At 47.4% G+C, this 17,936-nt stretch overlaps 1 protein-coding gene and 1 non-coding gene across 3 annotated transcripts in view; both read right to left on the bottom strand.

Moving 5' to 3' along the window:
• Positions 1-4,157: 4,157 nt before the first annotated feature.
• Positions 4,158-4,267, bottom strand: LOC142863421 (U6 spliceosomal RNA). The gene has a single exon (XR_012914189.1). It is a non-coding gene; the product is annotated as a U6 spliceosomal RNA (small nuclear RNA).
• A 7,132-nt stretch (positions 4,268-11,399) lies between these two features.
• Positions 11,400-17,936, bottom strand: part of WWC1 (WW and C2 domain containing 1) — a 163,490-nt gene continuing 156,953 nt past the window's right edge. For both annotated transcript variants that reach the window (XM_075996278.1, XM_020283764.2), the window contains 3 exons: positions 16,744-16,977; positions 13,417-13,538; positions 11,400-12,218 (listed from right to left, as the gene is read on the bottom strand). In XM_075996278.1, the coding sequence (XP_075852393.1) occupies positions 12,152-12,218; positions 13,417-13,538; positions 16,744-16,977 (423 nt within the window). In that variant the 3' untranslated portion in view covers positions 11,400-12,151. The remainder of the gene's footprint in view (positions 12,219-13,416; positions 13,539-16,743; positions 16,978-17,936) is intronic.

The following is a 17,936-nucleotide window of genomic DNA, read 5'->3' as shown; positions in this document are numbered from 1 at the left end:
ATTACAGGACGTATGAATATTCATGAAGGGGATCTTAACACATGCATATGGAACAAACATGTATGTTACATACGACTTGCATTCACTTGAAGTGGAGACATTTAAATGCATTAAAGTTAGGGTCTATACATCAAAAGATAAAGCAGAGGACACGAAAGCACTCAGTGCATAGACTCTGTAAACCGGCCAGAACCTCTCCACAGACGGTGGTCTCTTATAAGGAAGGAATGCTGGTCAGTTGCTGTATTGAAGCCACAAAAAGGGAGGAGAGCCCATCAAGTCTTTGGGAAGAGCTAGTTCCTGATTAAGCCTTAGGAAAGAAAATCTAATGGCTTTTAGAAAGGGAGAGTGTATAATGATATAATGTCTGACTTCTTGTCCCATCATGACCAGAAAATCAGTTTTTAAGGCTTCTCTGGGATCCCCTTGGCCAAAAGGGGGTCCATTCAGTCCACTGGGGGATTTGGGCCTTTAATTTTATTGCTCAAATCTTTTTTTTTTTTTTTTTGAGACGGAGTTTCACTCTGTTGCTCAGGCTAGAGTGCTGTGGCATCAGCTTAGCTTACAGCAACCTCAAACTCCTGGGCTCAAGCAATCCTCCTGCCTCAGCCTCCCAAGTAGGTGGGACTATAGGCATGTGCCACCATGTCCGGCTAATTTTTTTTTTTTTTTTTTTTTGTTTTTTTTTGTTTTGACAGTGGCTTCCTGGGGAATGTCCGGCTAATTTTTAATGTATTTTTAGTTGGCCAATTGATTTATTTCTATTTTTAGTAGAGACGGGTCTTGCTCTTGCTCAGGCTGGTTTTGAACTCCTGACCTTGACCTTGAGTGATCCACCCGCCTCAGCCTCCCAGAGCACTAGGATTAAAGGTGTGAGCCACCGTGCCTGGCCCTAATTGCTCAAATCTTAAACAGATAATCTGGGATATAGTTCTAAGGGGGCAGGGATTTACCTTATTCACTCTTGGCTGGGCGCGGTGGCTCACGCCTGTAATCCTAGCACTCTGGGAGGACGAGGTGGGAGGATCGGGAGGATCCCTTAAGGTCAGGAGTTCCAAACCAGCCTGAGCAAGAGCGAGACACCCTCTCTACTAAAAAAAAAAAAAAAAAAAAAAAAAATAGAAAAAATTAATTGGCCAGCTAAAAAAATATAGAGAAAAAAATGAGCCGGGCATGGTGGCACATGCTTGTAGTCCCAGCTACTCGGGAGGCTGAGGCAGGAGGATCGCTTGAGCCCAGGAGTTTGAGGTTGCTGTGAGCTAGGCTGACGCCATGGCACTCACTCTAGTCTGGGAAACAAAGCGAGACTCTGTCTCAAAAAAATAAAATAAAATAAAAAAAAGAATAAAGGCCAAGTTTTAAAAGTGGGAATCACCAGATGAACTATCATGAATGGTGGATTCTAGATGGTAAGGGTGTCGTATATTATATATATCCTTCTGTAGTATTGTGAGGTTTTGGTTTGTATTTTTCTTTTTACCAGGTTCTCAAGGACAAAATTACGACAAATTTAAAGATCTCAATTGGGCCTTTCGAGACTCTAGAATCTGTATACGGTAAGACAGAACGTGTCCCAGTGAGCTGAGCAGAGGACGTTGGCTTTATAGACAGAGAAGGGCTGAAAAAAGCAGAAGCAAAGAACACAGAATATATTAGTCCTTTCAAAGTTCTTTTTCTTGTAAGGCCCAGACAGGGAGACAGAATAATAGAAAAATAACTGATTAGTTAACATCGGGTTACTTCAGGCGATCCTTTTCTGTGTGAGGATTAAAGCAGAGGGATCTTCATTATCACGCCAGTTGAAGATTGAAACTGTTGGGAAATTAGCTGTACTCTCTTTCTGCTGATTTCTCAGAAGGCTGGGTAACAACTTAGCTTAGGTTTGGTGACCCGGAACTTGAGCATGGGTGACTCCATTTTGATTTTTACTCTGGTCTGCTGGGGCCTAGTGCTGGAGCTTAGTCCTGGCTTCCTGTGATTTTTTTTTTTTTTTTTGAGACAGTCTCACTTTGTTGCCCAGGATAGAGTGAGTGCCGCGGCATCAGCCTAGCTCACAGCAACCTCAAACTCCTGGGCTCAAGCAATCCTGCTGCCTCAGCCTCCAGAGTCGCTGGGATTACAGGCATGCGCCACCATACCCGGCTAAATTTTTCTGTATATATTTTTAGTTGGCCAATTAATTTCTTTCTATTTATAGTAGAGATGGGGGTCTCGCTCTTGCTCAGGCTGGTTTCGAACTCCTGACCTCAAGCATTCCACCTGCCTTGGCCTCCCAGAGTGCTAGGATTACAGGCTTGAGCCAATGTGCCCGGCTCTTCCTGTGATTTTTATTTAACAATGGGCATTAATTACTCACATAAGAGTTAAAAACAAAATCTAAATAAAAAGGGGGCTCCTAAGTTTCCATATTGAGGCTCTAGGGGAGGGCAGGCCCTTTGCCACTCACCCTGCACAGTGAAAGAGCCCCTAGGCACAGAGTGACTCTCCTAGAGGAAGGGTGGGGCTGAGATGAAGCTCTGATCTGCCAGGAGATAGGTCCCCTCCCTGCGGTCCAGGTCCCAGACCCTCATCACCTACTGCTGGTTCAGCATTTTACCTGGGCCAGGTGTCACACTAAGGCAGGATGAAGTTTGAGATGTTTGCAGAGTGGCAGCTTTGCCATATCCCCTCCCAGCTTGGAAAGGCCCACTTGGTACTCAGAGTTCAAGGGCAAAGGTGGGCCTGGCTCGGCCCTGGAGCCCCACTGACATGGCTTCTCCCCTTTCCCAGTTAGTTCTTCCATGGTCACCAGCCCCCATGGCTCTGTGCGGGGCACTGGGGACAGAGATGAATTAGACATAGTCCCTGCCCATAAGAAGCTGACCATCTAGTCTAGTGGGAGAGAACTCACGTTTAAAGAATCTTTAGGAAACAAGGAGAAAATGTACATGGGTTGTTGGTGGGGGGCGAGGAGGTTTCTAGAGGGATAGTTGAGCTGGGTATGGCAGGAAGAAGGGTGCTGTACACACAGAGCTGCATGCCGGGCAGAGAGGGGCAGGCTGTATCCTTGGCCCCAAGGCCAGGTGGCAGGAGGGCTGTGGCCTTCTGGGTCTGCATGTGGTGGAGAGGGGTCAGAGCAGTGGGGGTAGAGCTGGCATGTTGCTATCACCATTTCTGAAACCCTGTAGCAGAACTAGAGTGCACACTGATCTGACCAGTCTCTCCTGTCAGTAACGGGAGACGGCCAAGACTTGGGGACTGGCACCAACACAGACACTGGGCCTGCTGCTGCGCTGCTTGCTCCTGCCGCTGGCATGTTTAACTAGATCCGTAATTCTTAAGAGTATGGGTGGGGCCGAGCAGGGTGGCTCAGGCCTGTAACCCTAGCACTCTGGGAGGCTGAAGCAGGAGGATCACTCAAGGTCATGAGTTCGAAACCAGCCTGAGCAAGAGCGAGATTCCCCAACTCTACTAAAAATAGAAAGAAATTAATTGGCCAACTAGAAATATGTAGAAAAAATTAGCTGGGCATGGTGGCACATGCCTGTAGTCCCAGTTACTTGGGAGGCTGAGGCAAGAGGATCACTTGAGCCCAGGCGTTTGAGGTTGCTGTGAGCTAGGCTGATGCCTGGGCACACTAGCCCGGGCAACAGAGTGAGACTCTGTCTCAAAAACAAACAAACAAACAAACAAAAAAGAGCATGGGTGGGAAAAGGGAGGGGTTTATCAGTATTTCGAGATAAGGGGAATGTATTAGAAAAAAAGCATAGTCCATAGGATATATTTATTTCAGTAACACAAATGGAGCAGACATAGCTTTTGAAAATGGGCAAAGGGACTCCACAGAAGATAATTAACCAAGGGCATGCAGATCCAGGCGGAGCATATCAGGATGGGATGGGACTAGAGGGAGGAAGAAATGCTATACCAGGTACACCCAGGGGGACCTCATGTGTCGGCCAGTCCAGGCAGTTCTCCCTGAGGCCATCGGATGGAAGATGTTAGAGAAAATCCAAAATTGTGCCCAAACACCATTTCTCTTTTTCCTTGGTGACCAAGAGCTCATGGTTTACCTGCAGCAAGCCACAGACCCTTGGCCTCGATTTTCCTCAACCACAAAATGGGAAGATTGTGCTAGGTGGCCACTTAGAACCCTTTTATTTAAATTAAAAAAAATTTAAAACATGAAACACTTCATGAATTTGCATGTCATCCTTGAGCAGGGGTCTATGCTAACTTTTCTGTATCATTCCAATGTTAGTGTTCATGCTGGGCTACCTTCAGGCATGGATTGATCCAGGGGTTGAAACAATGTCATCAAGTGAGCACAGAACTCTTTCACACATATCAACTAGATCTTTCCGAGATGTTTTCATCATCACCATTCTTGCCATTTCTTTGTAGTATCATATTAACTACATATTTTTCTTTAAATTGATTTACTTTATTAACTTATCCCTATCCTAAGCAGTAATATCTGTGAATTAATGGGTGTGTTGTGCTAGTTGTATATAATGTATATTATAATAAATATATATATAAAAATCCACCCCTGTGCCACCTAAAACTTTCTCATGTCACCAATGACACCTGTGCCTCGCTTTGGGGAAACACTACATCGAGTCATTGGTTGTCACAACAGCCAGTAAAGAGGGTTGAGGGGCTGAAAGACACTGGAAAGTGTTTGTCCATGTTTGTGTTGTTACTTAGCAGGGCTGGAATTAGAACTTTGGTCTTAGCTTAATTCATTCACTGAACTATTGTTTAAGGGTCTACCATCTGTCAGGGACTGCTCTGCTCACGGGGCTAAAATAGCGAACAAGATATGCATGGTGCTCGTCCTGGGTCTCCAACATGCCAATGAGCAGGCAGATAATACCAAAGAATCAAATACATAAATGCAAGTGGTAAAAAGTACCATAATGCCAAGTTTGTGTCCTTATGTTAGTCCAATTAGCTTCATGTATATTTATCAGCTACTCTATGGTTGGTTGCAAAATTATTGTTATTATTATTATTTTTTTGAGACAGAGTCTCGCTTTGTTGCCCAGGCTAGAGTGAGTGCCGTGGCGTCAGCCTAGCTCACAGCAACCTCAAACTCCTGGGCTCAAGCAATCCTACTGCCTCAGCCTCCCCAGTAGCTGGGACTACAGGCATTTGCCACCATGCCTCGGCTAATTTTTTCTATATATATTAGTTGGCCAATTAATTTCTTTCTCTTTATAGTAGACACGGGGTCTCGCTCTTGCTCAGGCTGGTTTTGAACTCCTGACCTTGAGCAATCTGCCCGCCTCGGCCTCCCAGAGTGCTAGGATTACAGGCATGAGCCACCATGCCCGGGCTGCAAAATTATTATTTACCACATTCTCCTAAATACATGTATTCAGTCCCAAGTACCCTGGCAGAAATTTACAAATGGTGTAAGCCAAACGTATAAAATATAACAAGTGGAATATACTCCCTACTATAATACAATAGAATATCAATTTCCCTACCATTCATTAACAACTTAGGTCTGTTCAGTACCTAAAGTGTATTATCTCATTGAATCTTCATATCACTTAATGAAGAAGAGCAGGCATGGTGGCTCACGCCTGTAACCCCAGCACTCTGGGAGGCCTAGGTTTGAGGATGGCTTGAACTCAGGAGTTTGAAAAGAGCCTGAGCAAGAGCGAGTCTCTGTCACTACTAAAAATAGAAAAATTAGCTGGGCTTGGTGGTGCACCCCTGTAGTCCCAGGTACTCTGGAGGCTGAGGCAGGAGGATTGCTGGAGTCCAGGAGTTTGAGGCTGCAGTGAGCTATGATGACACCACTGCACTCTACCCAGGGTGACATACTGAGAATCTGTCTCGAAAAAACAAATCAAAACACAAAAAAAGCAAAAACTCGCCACCACCAAAAAACAAACAAACAAACAAACAAACAAACACCCCACAAAACAAACAAATAAAAAATAAATGAAGAGCAGGCATATCCTTCTGCTCAAAATCCTGGAGCTAGAAGTGATTACAGCTGGACATGGACTTCAGGACTTTTGGCTCCCAGATTCTCATCTTTTCCTGTTACCCTTCAAGTAGTGGAGGCTGCAGGTATGCTGGGAATAAATGTCTAAGAGATATCTCACAGTTTTACACAGAGGTCTTTTAGTGCACTTAAAAATGTAGGCAGTAGTTTATCTACAGACACATTCATACATGTGTCAAAGGATGTATGGAAAAAAATTAGCTTACAAAAGCAAGTGATTGGCTACATTGTTAATTAATTTATGGTACATCCATTCATGTATATTTATCAGCTACTCTCTGGTTGGATATTCATTCATACTTGGTTGTATGAATGAGGTAGCTTACAGGTAGGCATCTTACTGAGGCAGGACAGTATCTTTCTGATGCACTTTTAGGTGTAAAAGAAAGAACACACATATAAGATTATATATACGTTGTCTCTCCAGAATGACATGGAAGAAACTGGCAATACATCGTGTCTTTAGGGAGGGAACTGGATTGGTGGGGACAAAAGTGTGAAGACAACTTACTTGTCGCTGTAGTGATGTGTCTCACAGAGCATACACTGGGTTTAATCCCAGTTCTGCCACTTACCTGCTGTGTGATGTTGGCTGAGTAACTTCAGCTTCCTTGACTGTAAAACACGGATGATCATGTAGTACCTACCCCATAGGGTCGTTGTGAGGGTAAATGAGTTAAACGTCAGCAAAGTTTAGAAGAGTGCCCAGGTTGATAGCAGCACAATTCACAATTGCAAAGTTGTGGAAACAACCCAAGTGCCCATCAATTCATGAGTGGATTAATAAAATATGGTATATGCATACCATATTTTAAGATTTAAGAAACAATGGTTGGCCGGGCGCTGTGGCTCACGCCTGTAATCCTAGCTCTTGGGAGGCCGAGGCGGGCGGATTGTTCAAGGTCAGGAGTTCAAAACCAGCCTGAGCAAGAGCGAGACCCCGTCTCTACTATAAATAGAAAGAAATTAATTGGCCAAGTGATATATATATGAAAAATTAGCCGGGCATGGTGGCGCATGCCTGTAGTCCCAGCTACTCGGGAGGCTGAGGCAGAAGGATCACTCGAGCCCAGGAGATTGAGGTTGCTGTGAGCTAGGCTGACGCCACGGCACTCACTCTAGCCTGGACAACAAAGCGAGACTCTGTCTCAAAAAAAAAAAAAAAAAAAAAAAAAAAAAAAAGAAACAATGGTGATATAGCACCTCTTGTATTTTCCTGGATAGAGCTGGAACCCATTCTACTAAGTGAAGTATCTCAAGAATGGAAAAACAAGCACCACATGCAATCACCAGCAAATTGGTATTAATGGATCAACACTTAAGTGGACATACAGGAAAAATATTTATCAGGTGTCGGGCGGGTCGGAGGGGGGAGGAGGGGATGGGCATATACAAACATAATGAGTGAGATGTACAATGTTTGGAGGATGCTCACGCTTGAAGCTCTGACTCGAGGGAGGAGGAGGGGCATGGGCAATATATGTAACCTTAACATTTGTACCCCTATAATATGCTGGAAAAAAAAAAAAAAGAAGAATAGTGCCCAGGTCTGTCAAGCAAGTGGAAAGAGTTGTTACCAGAGCTTGTGTGTACTCTTGGGATTTGCTGCCGTACGTACTGGCTATGCAAATAATAAAACTCATTGTCACAAGAATACAAGGGCACCCTCAAGGTCAGGAGTTCAAAACCAGCCTGAGCAAGAGCAAGACCCCATCTCTACTAAAAAATAGAAATAAGTTAATTGCCTAACTAGAAATATATAGAAAAAATTAGCCGGGCATGGTGGCGCATGCCTGTAGTCCCAGCTACTCGGGAGGCTGAGGCAGAAGGATTGCTTGAGCCCAGGAGTTTGAGGTTGCTGTGAGCTAGGCTGACGCCACAGCACTCTAGCCCGGGCAACAGAGTGAGACTCTGTCTCAAAAAACACCAAAAACAAAAACAAAAGAGTACAAGGGCAGACAGAGAACACTGGTACTTTGGGAGTCTGCCAGCCTCATGTGCTGGCAAATAAATAAATAAATAATTTATTAATAAAATTATTAATAAATAATAAATTATTAATAAAAAATTCTTTCTTCTCAAAAGAAAAAAAAGAAAGAAAGATAAAAAGAATACAAGGGTCAAAAAGGAAAAGGATCGATTTCAGGGGAAAGAAACTAACCTTTTGTTCAAAGAATTTACTGTATTTGTTACCTGCCAATCACTTTATGCAGTAGGGTCGAATGTGTGTTTGGGGGTGGGGGTAATCCCTGAGCTGGATCAGAGAGGGGTCTGCACCCTGGTCCCCACAAGATCAGCCTCAGTACTCCTGTTCCACCCAGAACCTTCCTGGCTTCCTGATTAGGAATTGACAAAGGTGTAGAGAATAAACATACTTTTAGGGCAGACTTCATGTCATTCATTCATTCCACAAGTATTTACTAAGGCCCCACTCTGCATCCGACCTAACAGAAAACAAGGCAAACGGGTCTCTGCTTTTGGAGATCGTGTTCTAAAGAGGAGAGACAAGGCCCAGCGTGGTGGCTCACGCCTGTAATCCTAGCACTCTGGGAGGCCGACGAGGGCAGATTGCTCGAGGTCAGGAGTTCAAAAACAGCCTGAGCAAGAACGAGAGACCCTGTCTCTATCAAAAAAAATAGAAAGAAGTTAACTGGCCAACTAAAAATACATAGAAAAAATTAGCCGGGCATGGTGGCGCATGCCTGTAGTCCCAGCTACTCGGGAGGCTGAGGCAGGAGGATGGCTTGAGCCCAGGAGTTTGAGGTTGCTGTGAGCTAGGCTGTTGCCACGGCACTCATTCTAGCCTGGGCAACAAAGGGAGACTCTGTCTCAAAATAAAATAAAATAAAATAAAATAAAATAAAATAAAATAAAATAAAATAAAGAGACAGATGGGGACGTAACAAGACTCTGCCGAGAGAGCACTGCTCTGATATAAACAAACAGGTTACTGAGTCAGAGAGGGGCTTGTGGGAAGGCAACTTTGGAAAGGGCGTCCTGGGCGGAGAGGGCTGTCTGAGGGGTGAGGCTTGAGCTGAGATCTGAGTGGGGAGAAGGAACGGCATGAAAAGTCGCTGTGAAGACAGGGAGGAAATGGACCAGGCAGAAGGAATTGGGACTGCGAAACCCTGGTGGTGGGAAGGAGACACGGAAGGTCAGTACGGCTGGAGCGTGGTTAGCAGGGTTCCCTGGAAGAATCTTAGTTGTTAGCCTTCTTGAGAGGCAGAAGGCACAGGCATTGCCAATGTGCATATTGCAAAAGATCCACAGTCAAAAAGGCAACCACTGGCTTGAGCAATGAGGCTATCAGACCAGTGAGGTTTGCTGAGTCTTTCTGCAGGCGAGTATCCTAGCACCTATGCAGAGGAACCCCAGGATTTCAAGACTTCATTCTTCAAGACCAAGAATTCTGAGGAGGGGTGGGGGAAAAAAAAAAAAAAGACCAAGAATTCTAAGTCCCTCCCATCAGGGCCTCATGTGGCCTGGTAATGCCACCATGAAACAGAAACAGGAGCTGAAGGAAAATAAAGATTTTGGAGTCAAAGGATGGGATTTATGGCCGGGCGCGGTGGCTCACACCTGTAATCCTATCACTCTGGGAGGACGAAGCAGGAGGATCGCTAGAGGTCAGGAGTTCGAGACCAGCCTAAGCAAACTCGAGATCCCATCGCTACTAAAAATAGAAATAAATTAGCTGGACCAACTAAAAATATATAGAAAAAAATTATTGGGGCATGGTGGCGCATGCCTATAGTCCCAGCTACTTGGGAGGCTGAGGCAGGAGGATTGCTTGAACCCGGGAGTTGGAGGTTGCTGTGAGCTAGGCTGACGCCACGGCACTCTAGCCAGGGCAACAGAGTGAGACTCTGTCTCAAAAAAAAAAAAGATGGGATTTACATCCTAGCTCCATCCATTTATATCTGTGTGACCTTGAGCAGGTCATTTCTAATCTCTGGACTTTTGTTTCCTGAAGCTTCCGGAAAAGACACATGCACAATGATGAGTGGAAGTTTATTTATTGATCTCTCTCTGGGCAACAAGCTGAATGCATCGGTGGTCTGCAGTGGACCGCTCACAGAGATCAGCACGTGGCTGAAGAAGGGGGCCAGCCCGCTTGCACCGAGGTAGTCTGTTCTCCCCACGTGCCGCGTCGGCTGAATCGACACCGGGACACACGTCTCCCACCAGGAGGATTTGCTCTACGACACTTTTCCTGCACGCAAGCAGCGGATGCCGCGGCGCTGGGAGGGGCTGACCCTTGCTGGGGAGGCGGAATACGGGTGAACAACATGTAGCCGAGAGAAGAAATTCCACAGCATCTTGACTTGGCTCACCAGACAGACCAGAAATAGGGAGACGATGCCTCCGCCTCCACGTCCGGCCTCAACGTCCCCAGGACGCCCTCCTTCTTTCCCCTCGTCTTGCATCTGCTTCTCTGTGCAAGGCGGCCTCATTTTCCTAATCCCATTGGTCTCACGAAGCTGGAACCACGGCCAGAAGTAGCTTTCGGAAGAGCAAATCTACTCTCTAGCCTTCGGGTGGAAAATGCGAGGGAGGGCCTGTGGTCAGCTCAGCGGGAGCCCCACATCTATCCTTGGTCCCATCATGGTAGCCAAGGGATGGTTCGCTTTGACCAATGGGTCCTCTGTCCCATCGCTGTGGCCAGGGCCCTTAAGGGAAGGGCAGAGAAGCCCACACGGTCAGCAAGTACAGCAGCCTCCTCCAAGCTCTGAGCTGTGTGGGAATTAAGGGGCCGTGGGAGCAGCAAGACACACAGTCTGCAACTGAGCTGGGGACGACAAGGATTGACACTCATAGGAAGAAATTCTGAAGTCAACTCTCAGCATGTGGGGTGGAAGTCCACGGAAGGAGAGAGTACAGAGAGCATCAATTTAAATCCAGAATATAGATTCCCAATGAGCTGAGAAGTCATTTTAATTTAATGAACAAATGAGCACAGTACACAAAAGAAAAAGAAATGTTTCCAGGCACAGTGGCTCATGCCTGTAATCCAAGAACTTTGGGAGGCTGAGGCAGGAGGATTGCTTGAATCCAGGAATTTGGGACCAGCCCGAGCAACATAGTGAGACCCTAACTCTGCAAAAAAGGAAAAAAATGAGCTGGGCCTGGTGGCACGTGCCTGTAGTCCCAGCTACTCAGAAGCCTGAGGCAGTAGGATCGCTTGAGCCCAAGAGTTTGAGGTTGCTGTGAGCTACGCTGATACCACTATACTCCAGCCTGGGCAACAGAATGAAACCTTGTCTCAGAAAAAAAGAAAAATAAATTCCAGGACTGGGTGTGGATGGGAAAGAAATGATTGGAAAGGGAAGAGTCAAAAATCAGGGAAATGCAGACAGAATGAGGGGTGGGGGAGAGAAAAAGAGAGCGCGAGAACGTTCTTTTAGAAAGGCCACTTTATTGATGGAGATAAAACTGAACGGAGTTCCCTGCAGCCCTCCCCTCACTCATGTCGGTGGCTTCACTGGGCGTCTGAGACCGCCGTGGCCTGTCGCCAGCGCAGGCGGGCTGCCCGGCCAGCTTGGCACTGCCCCTCCAAGTCAGGCGGCCACGTAGAAACACATCACAGCTCATAAAGATTCGTGGATGCACCTCTGAATCCCCCCGACGGTTTCTGTGCATTTTTTTCTTAATATTGTACAAAATATGTTAACTAGGAAAGGTTAGCTGTACGGTGACATCTGTAGGACGTCCTTTTAGGATTACCGTCCCCCAAACATTATTCTTATTGCAGTAAGACCTCTAAAAGGTAGAGCTGTACAAACAAACAAACAAAAATCTAAATGATTTTAAGAAAAGCAGTAACTCAACACTGCTTTAAGTTCATTTAAATTTTCTTTCCCAAAAATACATTCCTAAATATACAAACTATACAATCTTGTCATTTTAATGCTGGTTTTTTTTTTGTTTGTTTCTGTTTTTGGTGGGCTTTTTTTTTTCTCTCTCTCTCTTTTTTAAATAATAACAATAGAACCCACACTAAAAAAAAAAATCTGTTCATCTTCAATCCAACAAGAGCGCTAGAGGACTTGTGACTCAGTACCTTCATATAACACCACATAAATAACTTTAGCCACAGTCAACGTTCACAGCGTGGTCAGTGGAACAAAGGGAATACTTTTCTGGCGATTAGACGTCATCTGCAGAGAGGGCTGGAATATTCATCCGAGGCCGGGTGAAAAATGCCATCTTCTCCCTATAAAAGAGGCCATCCCTTTAGAGTAGGGTGTTTCAACCTCACTCTGTAGACATTTCGGGCAGGATAATATTTTGTTGAGGGTGGGGCTTTGCTGTGGATTAATTGCAGGATGTTTAGCAACATCCTTAGATATCCACCAGATGCTAGTAGGTAACCCTGGCCTGTAGTTATGGCAACCAAAGATGTAGGGTCATTGCCCAATGTTGGAGGGGGGAAGCATCCTGGCTGAGAACCACAAGGACCTATTTAGCATGACCCCAACTATCTTCAGTTCAAATCAGTGACCTCTCAGAGTTCAAAAGGGCCCTAGGCTCAAAGGGCACAATGGCTCACACCTGTAATCCTAGCACTCTGGGAGGCCAAGGAGGGAGGATCCCTTGAGCTCAGGAGTTCAAGACCAGCCTGAGGAAGAGTGAGACTCTGTCTCTACTAAAAATGAAGAAAAATTAGCCAGGTGTGGTGGCTTGCTCCTGTAGTCCCAGCTTCTTGGGAGGCTGAGGCAGGAGGATCGCTTGAGCCCAGGAGCTTGAGGTTGCTGTGAGCTAGGTTGATGCTATGGCACTCTAGCCTGGGCAACACAATGAGATGCTGTTTCTTAAAAAAAAAGAAAAATTAGCCAGGCATGGTGGCATGCACCTGTAGTCCCAGCTACTTAGGCAGGAGGACTGCTTGAGCCCAGGAGTCCAAGGCTGCAGGGAGCTATGATTGCACATACACAAACGTTACCTTATATGAGAAGATATCACAAGTCTAAATGCTAGGATGGGAGGCTCAAACCAAGTGGCATTTGGGGCCTTCCTGGGATAAGCCTGGGTCCAGTATGGCAAGAAAGCACCTCCCTGAAATCCTGGCAGGCAGCAGGCAGAGGGAGGGAGGCCCAGTGGGCACTCGTCACCCCCAGCACATTTATTATTCAGCCAACCCTCCGCAATTACCAGTGATGGAAACACTAAGAGAGGCTGGAGCAGGTGGCTCATTCATTAAACAAGAGGATCTGACAAATTAGCTCAAGTTGTGTGGGGACTGATAAAGACAGCCAAGGGAAGAGCTGCAGAGCTCGGGGATCGCAAGGGACGCCTTGGCAGAGGAGGAACATCTGTTATGGAGAAAGCTGGCGCTCTGTGAGCCAGGGACCGGAGCAGTGAGTCCATGAAAGATGACTTAAGCAGGTGGGCTGGCCGCACCTTCTGCTTACCTGAAAGACTGAACTTCTGGGGGCTCCTGGCAGCTCTGGCCTCGAAGCCTGTGCACGTCCTTGGCGACCGCCCTCATCATCTTGTCTGCCTGGAGCTCACCCTTGTGCTCTGCTCGGTCCATCTGCAGGGCAAGGCAAAGCAAGGCGTTGGGGTGGTTGAGAGGCTTCTAGAACGGGGCAGCCACGGGGAACTCACTGGCACAAGCCAGGAGGCCGCTAGAGCAAGGGCACCCTCGGGCTTCCTGCTCCACCACGGGGTCCGCTTCGTTCAGGATGACAGTGGGAAGGGTGCACATCATCTGTCCCAGTGGCCCGATTTTGGGGGCCAGGGAGCTGAACACGCATGCAGATCTGAGGAAGTGAAGAGATGAGGCTGCCTGGTGGAACGCGCTACCTCATCTAACCCTCAGGCCACCTAGGAAGGCAGATTTTATTATTATCTCTGTTTTATATACAGAAATGGAGGCTGAGGCACATTAAGAAACTTCTTTAACATAAAAAACTCAGAAGTGGCCAGGTGTGGTGGCTCACGCCTGTAATCCTAGCACTCTGGGAGGCTGAGGTGGGTGGATCACTCAAGGTCAGGAGTTCGAAACCAGTCTGAGCAAGAGCGAGACCCCGTCTCTACTATATATAGAAACAAATTAATTGGCCAACTAAAAAATATATAGAAAAAAATGAGCCGGGCATGGTGGCACATGCTGGTAGTCCCAGGTACTCGGGAGGCTGAGGCAGAAGAGTTGCTTGAGCCCAGGAGTTTGAGGTTGCTGTGAGCTAGGCTGACATCACGGCACTCTAGCTCAGGCAACAGAGTGAGACTCTGTCTCAAAAAACAAACAAACAAACAAACAACAAAAAACAAAGAAAACAACCAAACTCAGAAGTGGTGGAAACTCAATTCCAAGTCATGCAGCGCCTAAGAGCCCCTTCCTCCTGATGTAAACCTACGCAAGCACTATGAGAACAAACCACAGAGCGCTCTAAAATATCCATATCCTACATACTGGATCACATTGCACAAAGACAGAATTTTGGTCAACAAAGCCATCATTTAAATGGTTTTTTGGCAGAAGTCATAGACGTACTATTTTTTTACTATGTGAAAGGTTAAGTTTTCTTAGCCCGTGTTTGTTTGTTTGTTTTGAGACAGAGTCTTACTCTGTTGCCCAGGCTAGAGTGCCATGGCGTCAGCCTGGCTCACAGCAACCTCAAACTCCTGGGCTCTAGCGATCCTTCTATCTCAGCCTCCCGAGTTGCTGGGACTACAGGCATGCGCCACCATGCCCGGCTAATTTTTTCTATGTATCTTTAGTTGGCCAATTCATTTCTTTCTATTTTTAGTAGAGATGGGGTCTCACTCTTGCTCAGGCTGGTTTTGAACTCCTGACCTTGAGCGATCCTCCCACCTCAACCTCCCAGAGTGCTAGGGTTAGAGGCATGAGCCACCACATCCAGCTAGTCTGCATTTTCTTAAGGCAGAGCACATATTTGTTGCTCAGCCTTTCAGCCAAGATCAAGTGTGAAGGCAGGACACTTAGGCACTTGTTTTCTTATCTCTTTTTCCCTTGACTACCAGTATGCTCAAAGATAAATAGCCAACTACAATTAGGTTTGGGATATATTTATTTCCTTTTCCTCCTTAAAGTTTTCTAATTTTCTATTTTCCTTTAATGCTCTTTTTATAACCCTGTTTATAAGTATATAGGCTATTAGTAATAAATGAGATGGCTGGGTGTGGTGGCTCACGCCTGTAATCCTAGCACTCTGGGAGACTGAGGTGAGAGGATTGCTTGACCTCAGGAGTTCAAGACCAGCCTGAGTGAGAGTGAGACCCCATCTCTATTAAAAATAGAAAAATTAGCCGGGCATCATGGCATGCGCCTATAATCCCAGCTACTCGGGAGGCTGAGGCAAGAGGATGGCTTGAGCCCAAGAGTTTGAGGTTGCTGTGATCTATGATGATGCCATTGCACTCTAGCCCAGGCTACAGAGCCTTTGCCACACACACACACAAAAAAAAAAAAAGAAAGAAAGAAAAGAAAAATTAGTAATAAACTAGAAAGAAACATTTCTGGAACTTCTGAATTGCCAGTCAGTTTGAAGCTCCCACTCCAGCCAGGCCTGAGAAGCCCGGCACCATCTTCCTGCCCGCAGGCACCACTGTCTGCACGAGAGCTGGGATTTCAGCTGGTGGCCCCCCAGCAACCCAGGCAGCACCCTCTGTAAGCTGCTCTCTGCAGGGGCTGGCTGTGTGCAGTGGGAACTAGGAAAGGTCTGTCTCTCTTGCCATGGGTGCCAATCACAGAGTGGCAGGTGTTATTTATTATAATATAGATGAGTCAAAGGCAGCTCCTGTCTGCTGGCCCTGTGTTGTTTACTTCTACTGGCAGTGAGGGACCTGTTGGCTTAAAAGCCCGCTGGTGCCAAATTCGAATTTTTAACCATTCAATTGTTTTAAATATAGTGCAAATAAGCAGTTTTTTTTTCAGACTTTTAGAACCTTCTTTCTAACTCACCAGTATAGCACACACACACACACAAAAAAGTAAAAGAACCTTCCTGCTTTGTATATAACCTGTGAAACTGTCCCCAACGTTTGCTAGCCACAGAGAAGATAAAAACCTGGGCCTATAAGAGGCCTCATGCTGCTGTAGTTAGGCTTTGGGGTTCTCTGACTCAGAGACTCCCCACTGTGCAGCGGATTGATGTGTAAGCTCCCTGGCCAGCTCCCCCTGTCCCCTGGGAGTTCCCTGCCCTCCTCCCTGCTGGGCAATGGCCCCCAGCACCTTTGGAAGGACACATGCTCTGAGGGACACCCCCTGTATGCAATAAAACTCACTGCGTGTTCCTGCACTTGTGGTTCTCTTTTCCTCCTTGGTCAACCCTGCACCCCTCGGACTCACTGCAGCAGGGCAGAGGGCCAGCAGGCTTGCCCTCCAGTGCAGTCCCCGGCAGCACAAAGCCCCCCTGGAGATAGATCAGCCCTTCTCTCCTTTGGAGAAGGCTGCCCTGTGGGGCTGCCTGGGCTGGCATTGGGCTGTCACTGTCCGATCTCTGCTGTTGAAGTTTGAACCCCGGCAATACGTTTGATGCAGAGGTGCGCGATGAATAAACGTGCGAGCAATAAATAGGACTTGCACGCGGAAACACGTCCACGGATGCGGTGAATGGGCCTTGCAGCCGGGTGGAGGGTCGGTAAGGTAGCATGGGCAGAGGGACACCTGGATCCCTCTGCTAACGGGAACGAGGGGCGCTTGGAACACTCAGTGGGCCCGTTGGGGGATCACAGGGCGCGTCTTCCTCGAGGTCCCCAGCCCCGGCACTCACCCGCTTCTCCAGCATTCTCAGCAGCAGGCGGAAGCGCTCGTCCTCGCGCAGCCACTGCGGCAGCTCCTTCTCCCCTTGGCTCTTGGCCTGCTCAAGCTGCTCCTTGAGCTCCTTCAGCACCGAGATCTCCTGGGTCAGCTGGCTGTGCCAGGTCCTCGTCGCCTGCAGGTCCAGCTCGAGGTCCAGCGAGGTGCGGATCAGGCGCTCGGAGCGCAGGGCTTTGACCGAGGCGGGCTGTGGGGGTGGGGATGGCATGAGACGGCCCCGCCCAGGGGGCCGCACGACCCCTTCTAATACCCACTCCGTTTCTCTGCGGGCTTCCGCTCCGTCAAAATGGGGCTTTCCCTCCCCCGGAAGCCTGTCTTGAATGCTCCGACTTCAACAGCTCACGCTTATTAGGCATGACCTCATTTCATTTTTGCAAGAACCCCATGAGGTCCCAACTGTCGTGTGCACAGGCTCGCAGAGGTCAAATCACAGAGCATACGAGGTAAAGCCGAGCCCCTCTGTGCTGGTGCCCCGCCCCCCATTTACGCTCTCCGTGGTGGGTTCCTTTCACCATCCTGTCCCAAAGTTGTTTCCTCTGTGCAGGTCTGTCTCCCCTTGGGAGTAGAAGCCACGTCTTGTAGACACTATGACTCTGCAATGGACATCTGTGCTCCTGCTCAGCCAGCACCCACTTCCCCAGCGCGGCAGTCAGAGCGCCCCGTCTGCCCTCACACCCAGCCCACCCGGCTGGCGTGGAGCATCAGGGATTAGGAACGAGGTGGAACCTGGCCAATCAGAATCTCAGCAGTGTGTTCAGAGGTGACAATGTTACCTGAGCCCAGACAATAATACTCCATTCTGGCACTTTGTTGAACTTGTCAGAAAAAAGGCAATGTCTTTTTTTTTTTTTTGAGACAGAGTCTCACTTTGTTGCCCAGGCTAGAGTGAGTGCCATGGTGTCAGCCTAGCTCACAGCAACCTCAAACTCCTGGGCTCAAGCAATCCTCCTGCCTCAGCCTCCTGAGTAGCTGGGACTACAGGCATGCACCATCATGCCCGGCGAATTTTTTTTTTTTGTATATATATTAGTTGGCCAATTAGTTTCTTTCTATTTTTAGTAGAGATAGGGTCTCGCTCAGGCTGGTTTCGAATTCCTGACCTTGAGCGATCCACCCGCCTCGGCCTCCCAGAGTGCTAGGATTATA

This window comes from Microcebus murinus, chromosome 21, assembly GCF_040939455.1.
Source record: "Microcebus murinus isolate Inina chromosome 21, M.murinus_Inina_mat1.0, whole genome shotgun sequence".
Classification (NCBI taxonomy): Eukaryota; Metazoa; Chordata; class Mammalia; order Primates; family Cheirogaleidae; genus Microcebus; species Microcebus murinus.
Note: the sequence above shows the minus strand (reverse complement) of the source record. Positions and strands in the feature narration are given on the sequence as shown.